Raw genomic sequence first — 16063 nt, forward strand, 5'->3', positions numbered from 1 at the left:
TTCTGATACCATGGAGGCAATACCTTTAGCCAAAATAATTGTGAAAAAGAATTAACTTTTCATAGGGCTTCCCTTGTGGCTCAGGTGGTAAAGAATCTGCCTGCAATGCAGGAGACCCAGCCAGTGTCATTGTGAGATATTTGATAACTCAGATGAATTGTAGCCTTCCCAGAGCATGAAAGCACAACAAACCATTTTTCCCAGGTCAAGCATTCTATTTCTTGTTTCTCTTTATTTCACATCAGATCATCTGAAAATAAAAGCAAAAGGAACAGGCATCACTTATACAGGACAAAGAAAAGAAAACACCTGCATTTAAAAACTAAGTCAAGATGCCTATAGAGTTCAGATCTGTGACCTGCCGATAGTGAACACTGACTTGCACGTTGTCAGGAGTGCCGATCAGCACACGCTCTGGCTTCTTCTCCAAGCTCCTTCATCTTTCAGACCTGTGGACTTTGAATATAGGTGTCGTGTAATTTTCAGTGCCCTACAGCTAGTCTTATCCACACTGCTCTTCTGCCAAGGACAAATCCCAAACAAGTCTGATTTGGGGATTTCGTAAACTTCACAGTTCATTGGCAGAGCAGTGAATCTTGAAAAACCTGTAGTTAGTGAATCCCCTAGCACTTCTTGGTTCAAGTCCTTAAATCAACTTGCTTCTGAGAAGGAAATTCTGATATTATTCATTCAAGGATCTTTAGGACTGCCTTTCATATCTTTTCCTGTGTCCCTCCAACATACAACCCAGTGAAGTAGCTTTCAGATTTTAATAAGCATAAAATGATCAAAATGCATTTCATTAAATGATAGCCTTGGAGTTCCTGATTTGGTGGATCTGGGCGTGAAATACAGGATTAGTTACTTTTAACTAGTATCGTCCCATGGCTCACGTGTGGGCACTCCATGTGATCCTATTTTGAGAATTTTGTAGAAGTCTTCATGGAAACTGACCTCTTTGACTCAGTTGAATGCTAGTTGCTCAGAACAGTTTCACTGTGTGAGATAGTCTAAAAAGTGGCTGATGTTCACCATCTTTCCTCGTTTTTTTTTTTTTCTTCCCCTAGATACAATAAATGGAAAACCTCGACCATAAAAGTGACTTGGACATCTGTGCTTAAACCCAAGTGCACTTTCAATTTAAGTGTTATTTTGGGGTCAGAAGTTTGGCGGCAAATAGTAAGAAGAAACCAGTTTCCCCCCTTCACATGTTCAACTCAAGAGATACAGAAGACTTCAGTACTGTGATATGACTCCCACTTAGTGAAAAAGGGGGCAAAATCAATGCCTGTTTCTGTGGCTTTTATAGAGAAACAGAAACATCTCTGCCTCTTAATTTTGCTGTTGTTGTTGAAGATCTAAAGATCAGAACCAAGCTTTGATGTTGGAAAGTGGAATGAAAACAAAACCTGTTTTTTTTTTTTTTCTGGCTACTGGAGGTTTTTATCCTTCTTAACTTAGAACTTCTAGAAAGATGTTGTCTAAGGCTCAATATAAGCACACCAAGATGCAGTATAAGTGCTTCATATTTTAAAGATCGGGTTGTAGATGGAAGCCCTTTGGGGGCTAGATTTAATTAAAACTAGTGCTCTGCTGACTTTATTTGCTTTTCTTTCTTAAAAATCTCCCAGATATAATTTCTGGGTTCCCATTCTGAGATTCACTTTGATGAAATTCAATTAATTGTAATTATTCTTTTTGGAGTTTTCTCTCTTAACTTTATGAGTGAGTGCATTAAATCTCCCCAACATGTGCTCACACAAACACACACACAGACACACACACGCATACTTGATTTTGTGTAAGTGAAAGTGAAGTTGTTTAGTCGTGTCAGAATCTTTGCAACCCTGTGGACCGTAGGCTGCCAGGCTTCTCCATTCATGGGATTTTCCAGGCAAGAATACTAGAGTGGGTTGCTGTTTCCTTCTCCAGGGGATCTTCCTGACCCAGGGATGGAACCTGGGTTTCCCACACTGCAGGCAGACTCTACCGTCTGAGCCACCAGGGAAACCCTTGTTTTGTGTAAAGCTGAAGTCTGAATGGGGAAATTTCACCCCTCACTCCCACTCCTCAATACCAAGGACATTTGGCCATATCTAGAGACGTTAGGGGTTACCCTAACTAGATAGACATATTCCGGACATCTAGTGGGTAGAGGCCAGAGGTGCTGCTAATCCGTTTGCCTTGCAGTGCACAGGATGGTCAGTCCCCACAACAAAGAATTTTCTAGCCCACATGTCGAAAGTGCCAAGGCAGAGAGTCCTTGGTGTAGCACCTACATAAGTTTATCCATGAGAATGTATTTTCATTTTATTTTTGTGAAAAGCTAGTTCACCCATCAACCAACTGGAATACTGCCAAGTGGCCTTTTCGCATGCTCCTTCTATAATCCCCTCAATTGCAAACCAAAATGAGTGAAATCAGCACAAATATCTCAGGGGGTCATGATTCACAAATAAGGAATAGTTAGCTCTGGCTTGCCAGGCTCCCTCCACATCCATTCAGTGACCTCAACATAAATTATGGTCCGTGCACAGCGCACTTTAGTGCCTGCTCATTTCCCCTTTCTCTGCCACCCAGAGCGTCACCACCCACCTCTTGTTCCCTAGTTCCATAAAACCACAAAGCCCCTTCTCTCTCTATTATTCTCAAGGCCTAGCAGGACTTTTTGTGTTCAGGCAAATAAACACGCTACCAATAATCCAATAAAACCTTTACAGACATGGGATATAAACCATAGCGAGGAGCAGTGTGCAATCTATAACCGCTGGCTTCTTTTTTATAAACCTTGCACTTGAGCCCCGAATGCAATACAAATCAAAGCTCATAAAAGCGCCAAGGTTTTATCCTTATTGTTCCTAATGGGTTGATTCACCCTACCTGTGCTATTCCCCTAGTGACCACAGGCTGTCTGGGCTTCTAGATGGAAGAGACGCAAGCTGGCATACCAGGTTCAAGGGAGAACTAATTTCAAACACTTCTTTTTCATCATGATGATTTTCCCTTTTGGTGGTCTTCAGGGTAACCAGCCAACATCTCAGGTTCCCAGAAACACAATGAAATCCTGGAGCTCGTATTTTTTTCTCAGCTGCGTTTCCCATCTCTAACTTTACCAGGGAACTACAATTAATCTATGCTATAGATGAAAACAGATTAGAACTGATAAATGTGAGCTGTATGATAAAAAAAAAAACAAAAACAAAAAACAAAAAACAGAAAACAAATACTTGCCCCAAAGCAGAGGTAAGAGAAAACCACAGTTAGAATGTTAGTCTTTTCAGAGGGAAAACATTATCTTTGGCAGAAAGACTGCAGGCTTTTGCTGATAATCAAAACATCGATGTTTTCTTCTAAGTCACAGCTCAGATGTCTCTAGGGGCCAAGCAGAAGACATAGATGAGTGGAAAGGAGGGGATAAGCACAGATGTTGTGGAGGGGCATCTTTGTCATCTAGAAATATGCTTTTGTTGTGGCACCCCACCCCCTCTCAACAGTTCAACCAAATTGTTGACAAGTAGACATGTGTAAAAGACCCTGATGCTGGGAAAGTTGCTCAGTTGTGTCTGACTGTTTGCAACTCAAAGGCTTGGAGAGTTGTTGTTTAGTCACTCGGCCATTTGGACTCTTTGAGACCCTATGGACTGCAGCACACCAGGTTTCCCTGTCCTTCAGTATCTCCTGGAGTTTGCTCAGACTCATGTTAGCTGAGTCAGTGATGCCATCCAACCATCTCATCTTGTGGCATTCCTTTCTCCTCCTGCCCTCCTCTTTTGTAGCATCAGGGTCTTTTCCATTGAGTCAGCTCTTCACATCAAATGGCCAAAGTATTGGTGCTTCAGCTTGAGCATTCCTCCTTCCAATGAATATTCAGAGTTTATTTCCTTTAGGACTGACGATTTGATCTCCTTGTTGTCCAAGGGACTCTTAAGAGTTTTTTTCAGCACCACAATTTGAAAGCATCAATTCTTCAGAGCTCAGCCTTCTTTATAGTCCAACTCTCACATACATACTTGGCTACTGGAAAAACCATAGCTTTGACTAGATAGACCTTTGTCAACAAAGGGATGGTTCTGCTTTCTGATACACTGTCTAGGTTTGTTATAGATGGCATGAGTCTGGGCAACTTTGGGGGGCCCCCTTGCACTTCAAGCCTTCTCCTCTAGGTGTCACTGCAGCTCTCCTTGTGGGCAGGTCGTGGTCTAACCTCCTGCTCCCCTTCACTGTAAGGCTTTCCTGATGACCTGGCCCTGCCAAGTCAGCCAGCCATGGAGAAATAAAGATTACACACAGCCTCCCCTTGGCTAAAGATGCCAGGAACCATCAAAATCAGACAGCAGCTTCATATAGCCACAGGCACCAAAAGCTTGCCTCTCTGGAATCTCTTTCATCTGGTTTTGCTCTGTTGGAATGTAACATCTTTTCAACAGCTCCTTCTTTTCATAGCTGCGTTATGGTAAAACAGCTGAGGACGGCTTGTGTTAACCCAAATGCACACTAACAGCCTGCCAGGAGAGGTGATGCCTTCATCCATAAGGGCTGGTGCCAGAAAGGTGGTGAGGCAAGGGCTTATTGGATTCACTGGCGCAGTCATTCCGAATGCATCCAGTGGCACCAATCTGGGGCTGATCCCAAACTCCAAAATGCCTTCTTCCCTGGAAGAATCAGGAGCCAAGACGTACAGGTGTTCAGAGAATGCAAACAAATCTTCCTCTCATATTTCTTTCGATTGTGAACACCTATTAGCAACTTGCCTTCCCACCTTTTCCCAACAGTTGGACCATAACTGAGCACACAGTCGGAAGATAGCAACGACACTAGCCAGCTGACTCTGGTTTCTAAGTACCCATAGAGGCAGTTATGTTGTATCTTCACTAGTAAGTAGTCAGTGGAAAATATATGAACATATAAATAAACGATGTATAAATTCTCCAAACTAACATTGAGAAACGGTGAAATTAATATTTCCCCTTAATTTTACTTTCCTTACCCCCCCGCCCTTCTTCCCCCATGCTTGTTAAGCATCTTCTGCTCCCTACCAATCAGGACACAGCTCACCTTTAGCGGGCGCTCTCTTACCATCACGTCCATTGCTCTGCTGTTTAGTCGCTCAGTCGTGTCTGACTCTTCGCGGCGCCATGGACTGTAGCCCCTAGGCTCCTCTGCCAGTTGGATGCTCCAGGCAAGAATATTGGAGTGGGTTGCCATGCCCTTCTCTTGGGGCTCTTCCAGAACCTCTCCCGCATTGACAGTCGGATTCTTTACCACTGAGCCCTTCAAGTACATTATATATTGACAAGAACATACACCAGAAGACCCCAGCGACCACTTCAGAAGAGCCAAGAGCAAAAACGGGGTGTTGGGAGCAAAAGCAGGGCAGTCTGTATGCTCCCTGCGCTCAACACCACCAAAAGGGCAGGCAAACCACCTAAGCCCAATCTTTGGGCACCACTATAGCTGACCCCATTTGAGGAATAAGCTAGCCCCTCCAGGATCCAGCAAGCCAGAGACACTGCTACTTGTTCTCACTGCCCCCTGCTGCAGCAAGGGCCCCAGTAAAGACTTACCTGAGGAAAAAAGAAAATACACCATTTGAAAAATTAGAAATGATACTTGTGTTATTAGATATTAAAAAAAAAAACAACGCTGTTGCTGCTGATATTGTGGTCCGTCTTGTTCCTGGGGGGAGAGGACGTCATGACCTTGCAGTGACCAGGAAATGCTGCAAAATGGTGTAGTTTGGAGAGTTAAGAGGAGAGGTAATTGAGTCGAGAGTTGAGGCTGTTCAGCTCAGTTCAGTTCAGCCGCTCAGTCGTGTCTGACTCTTTGCGACCCCATGAATTGCAGCACGCCAGGCCTCCCTGTCCATCACCAACTCCCGGAGTTCACTCAAATTCATTTCCATTGAGTCGGTGATGCCATCCAGCTATCTCATCCTCTGTCATCCCCTTTTCCTCCTGCCCCCAGTCCCTCCCAGCATCAAAGTCTTTTCCAATGAGTCAACTCTTCGCATCAGGTGGCCAAAGTACTGGAGTTTCAGCTTTAGCATCATTCCTTCCAAAGAAATCCCAGGGATGATCTCCTTCAGAATGGACTGGGTGGATCTCCTTGCACTCCAAGGGACTCTCAGGAGTCTTCCCCAACACCACAGTTCAAAAGCATCAATTCTTTGGCGCTCAGCTTTCTTCACAGTCCAACTCTCACATCCTTACATGACCACTGGAAAAACCATAGCCTTAACTAGACGGACCTTTGTTAGCAGAGTAATGTCTCTGCTTTTGAATATGCTATCTAGGTTGGTCATAACTTTTCTTTCAAGGAGTAAGCGTCTTTTAATTTCATGGCTGCAATCACCATCTGCAGTGATTTTGGAGCCCCCCGAAATAAAGTCTGACACTGTTTCCACTGTTTCCCCATCTATTTCCCATGAAGTGATGGGACCAGATGCCATGATCTTCATTTTCTGAATGTTGAGCTTTAAGCCAGCTTTTTCACTCTCCTCTTTCACTTGCATCAAGAGGCTTTTTAGTCCTCTTCCCTTTCTGCCATAAGGGTGGTGTCATCTGCATATCTGAGGTTACTGATATTTCTCCCGGCAATCTTGATTCCAGCTTGTGCTTCTTCCAGCCCAGCGTTTCTCATGATGTACCCTGCATATAAGTTAAATAAGCAGGGTGACAATATACAGCTTTGACGTACTCCTTTTCCTATTTGGAACCAGTCTGTTGTTCCATATCCAGTTCTAACTGTTGCTTCCTGACCTGCATATAGGTTTCTCAAGAGGCAGGTCAGGTGGTCTGTATTCCCATCTCTTTCAGAATTTTCCACAGTTTATTGTGATCCACACAGTCAAAGGCTTTGGCATAGTCAATAAAGCAGAAGTAGATATTTTTCCGAAACTCTCTTGCTTTTTCGATGATCCAGCGGATGTTGGCAATTTGATCTCTGGTTCTTCTGTCTTTTCTAAAACCAGATTGACCATCTGGAAGTTCATATATTGCTGAAGCCTGGCTTGGAGAATTTTGAACATTACTTTACTAGCATGTGAGATGAGTGCCATTGTGCAGTAGTTTGAGCATTCTTTGGCATTGCCTTTCTTAGGGATTGGAATGAAAACTGACCTTTTCCAGTCCTGTGGCCACTGCTGAGTTTTCCAAATTTGCTGGCATATTGAGTGCAACACTTTCACAGCATCATCTTCCAGGATTTGAAATAGCTCCACTGGAATTCCATCACCTCCACTAGCTTTGTTCGTAGTGATGCTTTCTAAGGCCCACTTGACTTCACATTCCAGGATATCTGGCTCTAGGTGAGTGATCATGCCATCGTGATTATCTTGGTCGGAAGATCTTTTTTGTACAGTTCTTCTGTGTATTGTGAGAAACCTCTGGCTGTGGGCTTAGGTGTGGTTTGGCTAGATCCTAAGTGTGAATTGACATAAAGACTAGCAGACAATTCAAATTTTGGAAAGTTAATTCACCTTCTTGAGAATTTATAAAATGGGGATGATAATGCTTATCTCCATTGAGTTGCTAGAAATATAAATATTAGATATTATATTAGATATTACATAGTATAATGTATCATATGCCATATATATCATGTTATATATTATAGATATAATTCAGATATCTAATGAAATAATATACAGAGCCACAGCCTGAAGCAGGGTTCCTGGGTGGTTTTTATACTCGCAAGTGTATTAGAGAAAACTGTGGAGGTCTGGGGTCACACAGCGTTAGACACGATTTCACTTTCACTTTCACTTTTCCCTTTCATGCATTGGAGAAGGAAATGGCAACCCACTCCAGTGTTCTTGCCCGGAGAATCCCAGGGACGGGGGAGCCTGGCGAGCTGCCGTCTATGGGGTCACACAGAGTCGGGCACGACTGAAGCGACTTAGCAGCAGCAGTAGCTTGATGAGCTTGGGCATTTTTCTGCTAGTCCATTTCGGTTCCCTGACCCTCATCTTCTTTCTCCCTTTTTTAAACTTTTTATTTTATATTGAAGTGTAGCCAATTAACACAGTTGTGATAATTTCAGGTGGACAGCAAAGGGAGTTAGCCATAGATGTGCATGTATCCATTCTGCTCCAAACTCGCCTCCCATCCAGGCTGTCACATAACAGTGAGCAGAGTTCCCTCTGCTAGACAGGAGGCCTTTGTTAGTTACCCATTTTAAATATAGCAGTGGGGACATGAGCATCCCAAACTCCCTATCTACCCTTTCTCCCCCTGCTTCCCTCCTGGTAATTAACTTCTTTTGAAGATCCTCTCAGCAACTAACTGTTGCTGCTTCTGAGACCCTCACTTTCCTCATTTATCAGTTCTATGTCTTCTCCATTCTAGGGGGTGTCCCTGGTGGTTCAGAGAATCCACCTTCCAATGCAAGAGGTACAGTTTCGATCCCTGAGCTCCTTAGATCCCCTGGAGAAGGAAGTGGCAACCCACTCCAGTAGTCTTGCTTGGGAAATCCCATGGACAGAGGAGCCTGCTGGGCTACAGTCCATGGCGTTGCAAAAGAATCGTGCAGGACTTAGCGACTAAATAGCAACAACAATCCCTCTTAGCCCTTCCACTAAGGTCTTGGAAGCCTTTCCTCTGGTCCCCAGAAGTATTTCCAGAATGGGAAGCTGAGCCAGGACATAGCCAAATGCGCAAGCCCCAAAGGTCACCTGATTCCTACTGGCCAGTTGGCTTTCTGGCCCTAGTACGTGCTGGTTTCCTCCTGCTTTTTGACACAGTTTTCTTATTTCACAAAAGACTCTGTGGTTCGTATTCAACAAGAGCATTCTCTGGCAGCATCCGTGGGAAATCGGACTGTCAATTTATTTATATCCAGCCTCAGGACAGAACTACTGTGCCTGTGTAAAGCTATCGCAACGTGCATAAAATAGAGCGTATGTGTATATATATACATATTGACTAGAGGTGATGTTTAGAGTGGAAATCCATTGCCCCATGGATTGGAAAAGTGACTAACAGTAGGATATAAAAATGCCAAAGAAAGACTTGGTGTTATTGCTAAACGGAGGTCACTTTTCCAAATTCATGGTTGATAGTTTCCTCCAGAAACGCTCTGTTCTGTATGGATAATCACAGTGCCATCCATATGTGGACTTGTTGTGCCCAAACTTGACATGGTGACCTGGTCCTCCCATCATAGAAAAATGCACCTCTTTGTTAAATCTCTTACATCTGGTAAAATGGGCCAGTGGCTGCAGGCATATATCACAAAGGGAAATAGCAAAGGTCTCTGGTGGGCTAGCAGCTGTGATGTCCTGGAGGGAAGACCCCTGGACTAATGGTCAGGGGATATGGTTATTGATGGTTCAGAGGTAATCTTATCTTCACCTTCTTTCAACCCGCTCTTTAGGACTGTTTAGGATTATACTCTATTTCTATCTTTGTGTCATCTCTATCTATCTGTATATTTACCTATTTAATCTATCCATCCACATATTCTATGTATTCTTTCTATCTAGTTTATAAATATAAATAGTATATATATGTCTACAGTATATGTGTAACAAGAGAACATGATCAATATAATTGTTCAGCTTGAGTTAGAGTCCCTTTAACTTATGCTCATAGCATTCCACGTTTTGGGGTCACAGCACTTTCAAAATTACAATAAGCAATTATTATCTTTTTCCTTTTTTTTTTTTTTTGTATTTGGCTGTTCCAGGTCTTAGTTGTGGCAGGTGCAGACTTTAGTTACAGCATGCAAACTCTTAGTTGAGGCATGCAGGATCTAACTCTCTAACCAGGAAATCGAACCCAGGCCCCCTGCACTGGGAGCACAGAGTCTTAACAACTGGACCACAAGGGAAGCCCCCGTAAAGCAATTATTATCATAATTTCTCTACACTAGGTCACGTGAGGGGGGAGGGCCTGTGTCCTCAGCCTGAGAACAATGTAATGGCATCTGGCACTTGGAAGGAATTTACTATATATTTTTGAATGAATGATTATTAAATCTTAGTCTTTCTGAAATCTCTGGGTGAATGAACCATATGTTTTGACTTGTTTTGTTGTGACTAATGGACACTGACATCTCTATTGGTCTATTGTGATCCTGGACTAAATAATATGGTTCAATAATATCCCAGTGGCTTATATTACTAATTATTCTTACCTTGTTTGCGTTTTTACAACTGTCTCACAAAATGAGATTGTGAGTCTCATTTTATAATTGTAACTCTGAGGCCTCCTGGAATTTGGTCCTGGTGAGTGTTTCTAACGTGTAGAGTTATCTAAACTTGAAGCATGAGCCTCAATCTTGTCCAGGATTCTCTAATCTGAAGTGTATGTGGTCTGTAGCTTCTCCAGGGGCTCTTTCCTGCCCGGGGATCTAACATAGGTCTCCTGCATTGCAGGCAGATTCTTCCCCACTGAACCACCAGGGAAGCCCAGAGACAGAGGCTCCATAGTTAGGGTTCACAGGCTGTGAACCCTAACAGCCTGAATAAAGGAATAAAGGAAGGAGTGAATAAAGGAATGTGCCCTGACAGGAGCACATCCTGTTACTGAACTCGGTTACAGCTGGTCCTACCTAATGAATTCAGTTCGGAAACCAAGGGAATGATTACTAAAGCTCCTCTTTTGGGATAATCAAAGTGATTTCCAGTGTCATTGCACTTAGGTTTAAACTGTAAGATTTGCACATATATTTGTCTACATAATTACCATTGTTTTAAAAAAAACTCAGCCTTTTATTGTATGAGATAGAGTTGCATGAGAATTAAGATGAATTATATCTACACGTTTGTGGATCACAACAAACTGTGGAAAATTCTTAAAGAAATGGGAATATCAGACCACTTTACTTGCTTCTTGATGAAAGTGAAAGAGGAGAGTGAAAAAACTAGCTTAAAACTCAACATTAAAAAAAATAAGATCATGGCATCCAGTCCCATCACTTCATGGCAAATAGATGGGGAAACAATGGAAACAGTGACAGACTTTATTTTCTTGGGCTCCAAAATCACTGCAGATGGTGACAGCAGCCATGAAATTAAAAGATACTCACTCCTTGGAAGAAAAGCTATGACAAATCTTGACTGCATATGATAAACCTTGAAAGCAGAGACATCACTTTGCCGACAAAGGTTTCTCTAGTCAAAGCCATAGTTTTTCCAGTAGTCATGTATGGATGTGAGAGTTGGACCATAAAGAAAGTTGAGCTCTGAAGAACTGATGCTTTTGAACTGTAGTGTTGGAAGAGACTCTTGAGAATCCCTTAGACTGCAAGATCAAACCAGTCAATCCTAAAGGAAATCAGTCCTGAATATTCATTGGAAAGACTGGTGCTGAAGCTGAAGCTCCAGTACTTTGGCCACCCAATTCAAAGAACTGACTCATTGGAAAAGACCCTGATGCTGGGGCAGATTGAAGGCAGGAGGAGAAGAGATGACAGAGGATGAGATGGTTGGATGGCATCACCGACTCGATGGACGTGAGTTTGAGCAAGTTCTGGGAGTTGGTGATGGACAAGGAAGCCTGGAGTGCTGCAGTCCATGGGGTCACAAAGAGTCAGAGATGGTTGAGTGACTGAACTGAACTAAATTGGTATCTACAAGTGCTTTGTGGACTGGGGTTTGTCTACACAATCACTAAATGGCTCAAGGAACAGAGATAAGCAATGGTTTGTCCTGAAAAATCAGAATATTTCTTCCATTTGATAAGAGACTGTGGTCCTTGATATCATTAATTGCTACATATTTTATAAACAGATTTATGCAAAAGACTGGTAATATCCGTGCAAAGCCCTTAAGTCGTATATAGAAAATACAAAGGGCTAGAGTAGATCCACTGTGTAACTTGGTATGAAAATTACTTCTGAAATTTCCATGTGTATATACTGCCCAATACTAAAAAGGATGGCTAAAAAGATTGGAATTTTCAGAGGAAATATTTGCCATTTAGTCCATGAATTTGACCCCTTTAACCAGATCAAAAATGTAGAAAGATCCAAGTCACTACAAATGACCCACTCTCATTCTTTTCATGGCTGATTGATGCTCCACTGTATATATGTACACATTCATAGCTAGCGTATAGCACGGGAAGCTCAGCTCAGGGCTCTGTGATGATGCAAGTGTCTGAAAGTGAAAAGTGAAAGTGAAGTCGCTCAGTCGTGTCCAGCTCTTCGCGACCCCATGGACTGCAGCCCACCAGGCTCCTCCGTCCATGGGATGTTCCAGGCAAGAGTACTGGAGTGGGGCACCATTGCCTTCTCCATTGTCTTTGGCTAGAGAAAGGTAAAGAAAAGGGTAAGAAATGCTATTCACAAATGGTTATCTCAACTTGTTCAGACACTGAGATGGACATATTTTAAGAGCATCATTTCAGTATTGAGGGCTGATTATCTCTTGAGTGGAAGATGAACACCCAGACCTTTACCACTGTACTTGAGCTTAAGAGTTTCTCATCTCCTTGGAGGTTTTCCCTCCACTTCTGTCCTCCATCCTATTTAATCCTAAGTCTACTTCTAAAGCAACCACGTTTGGCACTAGAGTCAACATAACACATACATTTAAATCTAGGTATTAATTCAAGTCTGACTCTAATGAATGTGGTAGATCACTGCAATGCCAAACCCACATATGTGGTTAGTTAGTGGAGGCTACCAGAGAGTCTCACGGCTAAAAGAAGATTTACAACTACCTTCAGGAAGTTTTCCACTTTCTACCTGAGTCTTTCTCCTCATGGAAAATCAAATGTGTCTGAGCATATCATATTCCACTGCATATATGTATGACACCGTCTTTAGCCATAGCTTCTGTGTAGCCCGGGGAGCTGAGCTCAGGGCTCTGTGACACCTAGAAGGATGGGATGGCGAGGAGGGTGGGAGGGAGGCTCAAGTGGGAGGGGATATATGTATACGTATAGCTGCTTCACAGTATTGTACAGCAGAAACTAACATAACACGGTGAAGCAATCATACTCCAACAAAAAAATACATTGAAATAAATAAAAGAATGTAGAAAGAGGTCAAAGTAGAGGAAGGGCTGATAAGGATGAAATCATGTTGTGGACTCCACCCCATTTCTTGTAGACTGTCTTAATGGAAACCCAATCCCAATACATTATGGATCCCAGACTTTACATTCACGTATCAGACTATCCCCATGGTTTTACTTACACTCCTCTTCCTGGCTTGAGGCGGGGAAAGGGAAATAGCATGGACTTCACAGCATGGTTTTATCCTTATCACCTTACTGATGGTGAATTAGAGGCCCAGTTGGATTGAGAGCAGTTCCCCAGGTAAAGGGTGCGTATGTGCTTCCTGTAGCCCAGAGATGAGTGGCTTGTGCAAAAGGGAGATAGTAAAGAACCATCTCAGGCTGCATCCAGCTGAGATATCTGGAATGTAAAGAAAATGGATGCTTGCTTCTTGGAAGAAAAGCTTTGACAAACCAATACAGTGTATTAAAAATCAAAGACATCGCTTTGCCGACAAAGGTCTGTATGGTCAAAGCTATGGTTTTCCAGTAATCATGTATGGATGTGAGAGTTGGACCATAAAGAAGTCTGAGTGCTGAAGAATTGATGCTTTTGAATTGTGGTGCTAGAGAAGGCTCTTGAAAGTCCCTTGAACTGCAAGGAGATCAAACCAGTCAATCCTAGAGGAAATAAACACTGAATATTTACTGGAAGGATTGATACTAAAGCTGAAGCTCCAATACTTTGACCAGCTGATGTGAAAAGCTGACTGCTTGGAGAAGACCCTGATGCTGGGAAAGACTGATGGCAGGAACAGGAGGGGGCAACAGAGGATGAGATGGTTGGATGGCCTCATGGACTCTATGGACGCTAGTTTGAGCAAACTTTGGGAGATAATGAAAGACAGGGAAGCCTGACATGCTGCAGTCCATGGTTTTGCCAAGAGTCAGACACAACTTATTGACTAAACAACAGAAACCTTGTTTGTGTGATTTTAGCAGCACGCCCCTATCTCCTGCTATCTGCTGGTGCATCTTGAACTTGTAAGTATCTCTCACTGATATCACATCCCTTTTCATCTGCCATCAACAGGCTATAACCTGAACACTCCCCCTTATAGGAGGTTGGAGGCAGGAAGGAAAAAGATAGGACTGATTGGGAAGAGTTCCATTAAAAAAATAAAACATCTCTCCTCGTTTGAAGTGAACAAAACCTGCTAACATGTAACCTGCTTGCTGGATTCTCCAGCTGTTCCCTCCTGAGCAGTTGGGTATCAAAGCCGCATGGCCCAACGGGAGGACTGTTTGCTCTGATGCCGGAGCAATTATAGCCTGACGGTGTTCAGCTCTGTTACTGTTTTTATTACTCTTATTATTACTTCTCTGCTCATGGATTCTGAAGGCCTCTCTACACAAACGTGAACCCTGGGGAATCACAAAGCCACAGGCTCACCATTTGCAGTCACTGCTCAGCAGCTCTTGGATTGATGTGGTTTTAGCATCTCCCTTTATCTGGTAAGCAGAACCAGTGATGTTTAGACTTCCACTCACAGGAAAGAGAGGATTCCTGGCAGAAAATGTTGGTTTTTACTGTAGGCAGCAAGCAAAATAGAGGAGAGCAGCCTCTTCATTTTCATCTAAAAAGATCTCCAAGTGTCAAGATCTCCCTGCCAACTCTGGGCCAAGAGGCATATTCAAGGCCAAACTGTTTGGGACCTAGACCTGAAGTTTGGGACGATGCATCCTGCTGAGGCCTTTGTTGTCGTTGTTCAGTCGCTAAGCCGTGTCCAATTCTCTGCAACCCCATGGACTGCAGCACACCAGGCCCCTCTGTCCTCTGCTACTTTCGGGCATTTGCTCAAATTCATGAAATGGCAACCCACTCCAGTATTCTTGCCTGGAAAACCCCATGGATGGAGAAGCCTGGTGGGCTATAGTGCATGGAGTCGCAAAGAGTCGGACACGACTGAACGACTTCACTTTCACTTCACTATGGCTATTGAGTTGGTGATGCTATCTAACCACCTACTCTTCCTGCTTCTTCTCCTTTTGCCTTCAATCTTTCCCAGCATCAGGGACTTTTCCAATTAGTTGGCTCTTCGCATCTAGAGCCCAACATATTGGGGCTTCCGCATGGGTCCTTCCAATGAATATTCAGGGTTAAATTCTTTAGAACTGAGTGGTTTGATCTCCTTGTAGTCCAAGGGTCTCTGCACACAGGAAAAAATAATTTACTTGAATAAATTTATCAAACAAATCTCTCCTTACATTCTCATTATGCGCATGTTTTAAAACACAACATTTGTGCAAATCAACTTTTCAAAACTATTTGCAGCTGGGTGGGTGTCATTTCGTGAAAAACAGAGCAGAACTCTAGAAGATGAAAACAAAATCTTATTTTTTATCCCCTTAGGGTTAATTTTATTAATAAGTTCAGTTCAGTTCAGTCCCTCAGTTGTGTCTGACTCTTTGCGATCCCATGAATCGCAGCACGCCAGGCCTCCCTGTCCATCACCAACTCCTGGAGTTCACCCAAACTCATGTCCATAGAGTCGGTGATGCCATCCAGCCATCTCATCCTCGGTCGTCCCCTTCTCCTCCTACCACCAATCCCTCCCAACATCAGGGTCTTTCCCAATGAGTCAACTCTTTGCATGAGGTGGCCAAAGTATTGGAGTTTCAGCCTCAGCATCAGTCTTTCCAATGAACACCCAGGACTGGTCTCCTTTAGGATGGACTGGTTGGATCTCCTTGCAGTCCAAGGGACTATCAAGAGTCTTCTCCAGCACCACAGTTCAAAAGCATCAATTCTTTGGTGCTCAGCTTTCTTCACAGTCCAACTGTCACATCCATACATGACCACTGGAAAAACAATAGCCTTGACTAGGCGGACCTTTGCTGTCAAAGTAGTATCTCTGCTTTTTAGTATGCTATCTAGGTTGGTCATGACTTTCCTTCCAAGGAGTAAGTGTCTTTTAATTTCATGGCTGTAGTTACCATCTGCAGTGATTTTGGAGCCCCCCAAAATAAAGTCTGACACTGTTTATACTGTTTCCCCATCTATTTCCCATTAATGCTATCAGTAAAATTTTCTTACTGATTTTTTGGTTAAAATATTCT

At 43.1% G+C, this 16063-nt stretch overlaps 1 protein-coding gene across 16 annotated transcripts in view; it reads left to right on the forward strand.

Moving 5' to 3' along the window:
- AGBL1 (AGBL carboxypeptidase 1) overlaps positions 1 to 16063 on the forward strand; it is a 1135995-nt gene that overhangs the window by 631160 nt on the left and 488772 nt on the right. The window contains exon 23 of one of the 16 annotated variants that reach the window (XM_060401591.1): positions 1068 to 1597. The exons of the other annotated variants lie outside the window; for them this stretch is intronic. Coding sequence (XP_060257574.1) covers positions 1068 to 1076 — 9 coding nt within the window. The 3' untranslated portion in view covers positions 1077 to 1597. Of the gene's footprint in view, positions 1 to 1067; positions 1598 to 16063 lie in introns of those variants that run through there. 16 annotated transcript variants of the gene reach the window in all.

This window comes from Ovis aries, chromosome 18 (assembly GCF_016772045.2).
Source record: "Ovis aries strain OAR_USU_Benz2616 breed Rambouillet chromosome 18, ARS-UI_Ramb_v3.0, whole genome shotgun sequence".
In the NCBI taxonomy this organism is placed as follows: domain Eukaryota; kingdom Metazoa; phylum Chordata; class Mammalia; order Artiodactyla; family Bovidae; genus Ovis; species Ovis aries.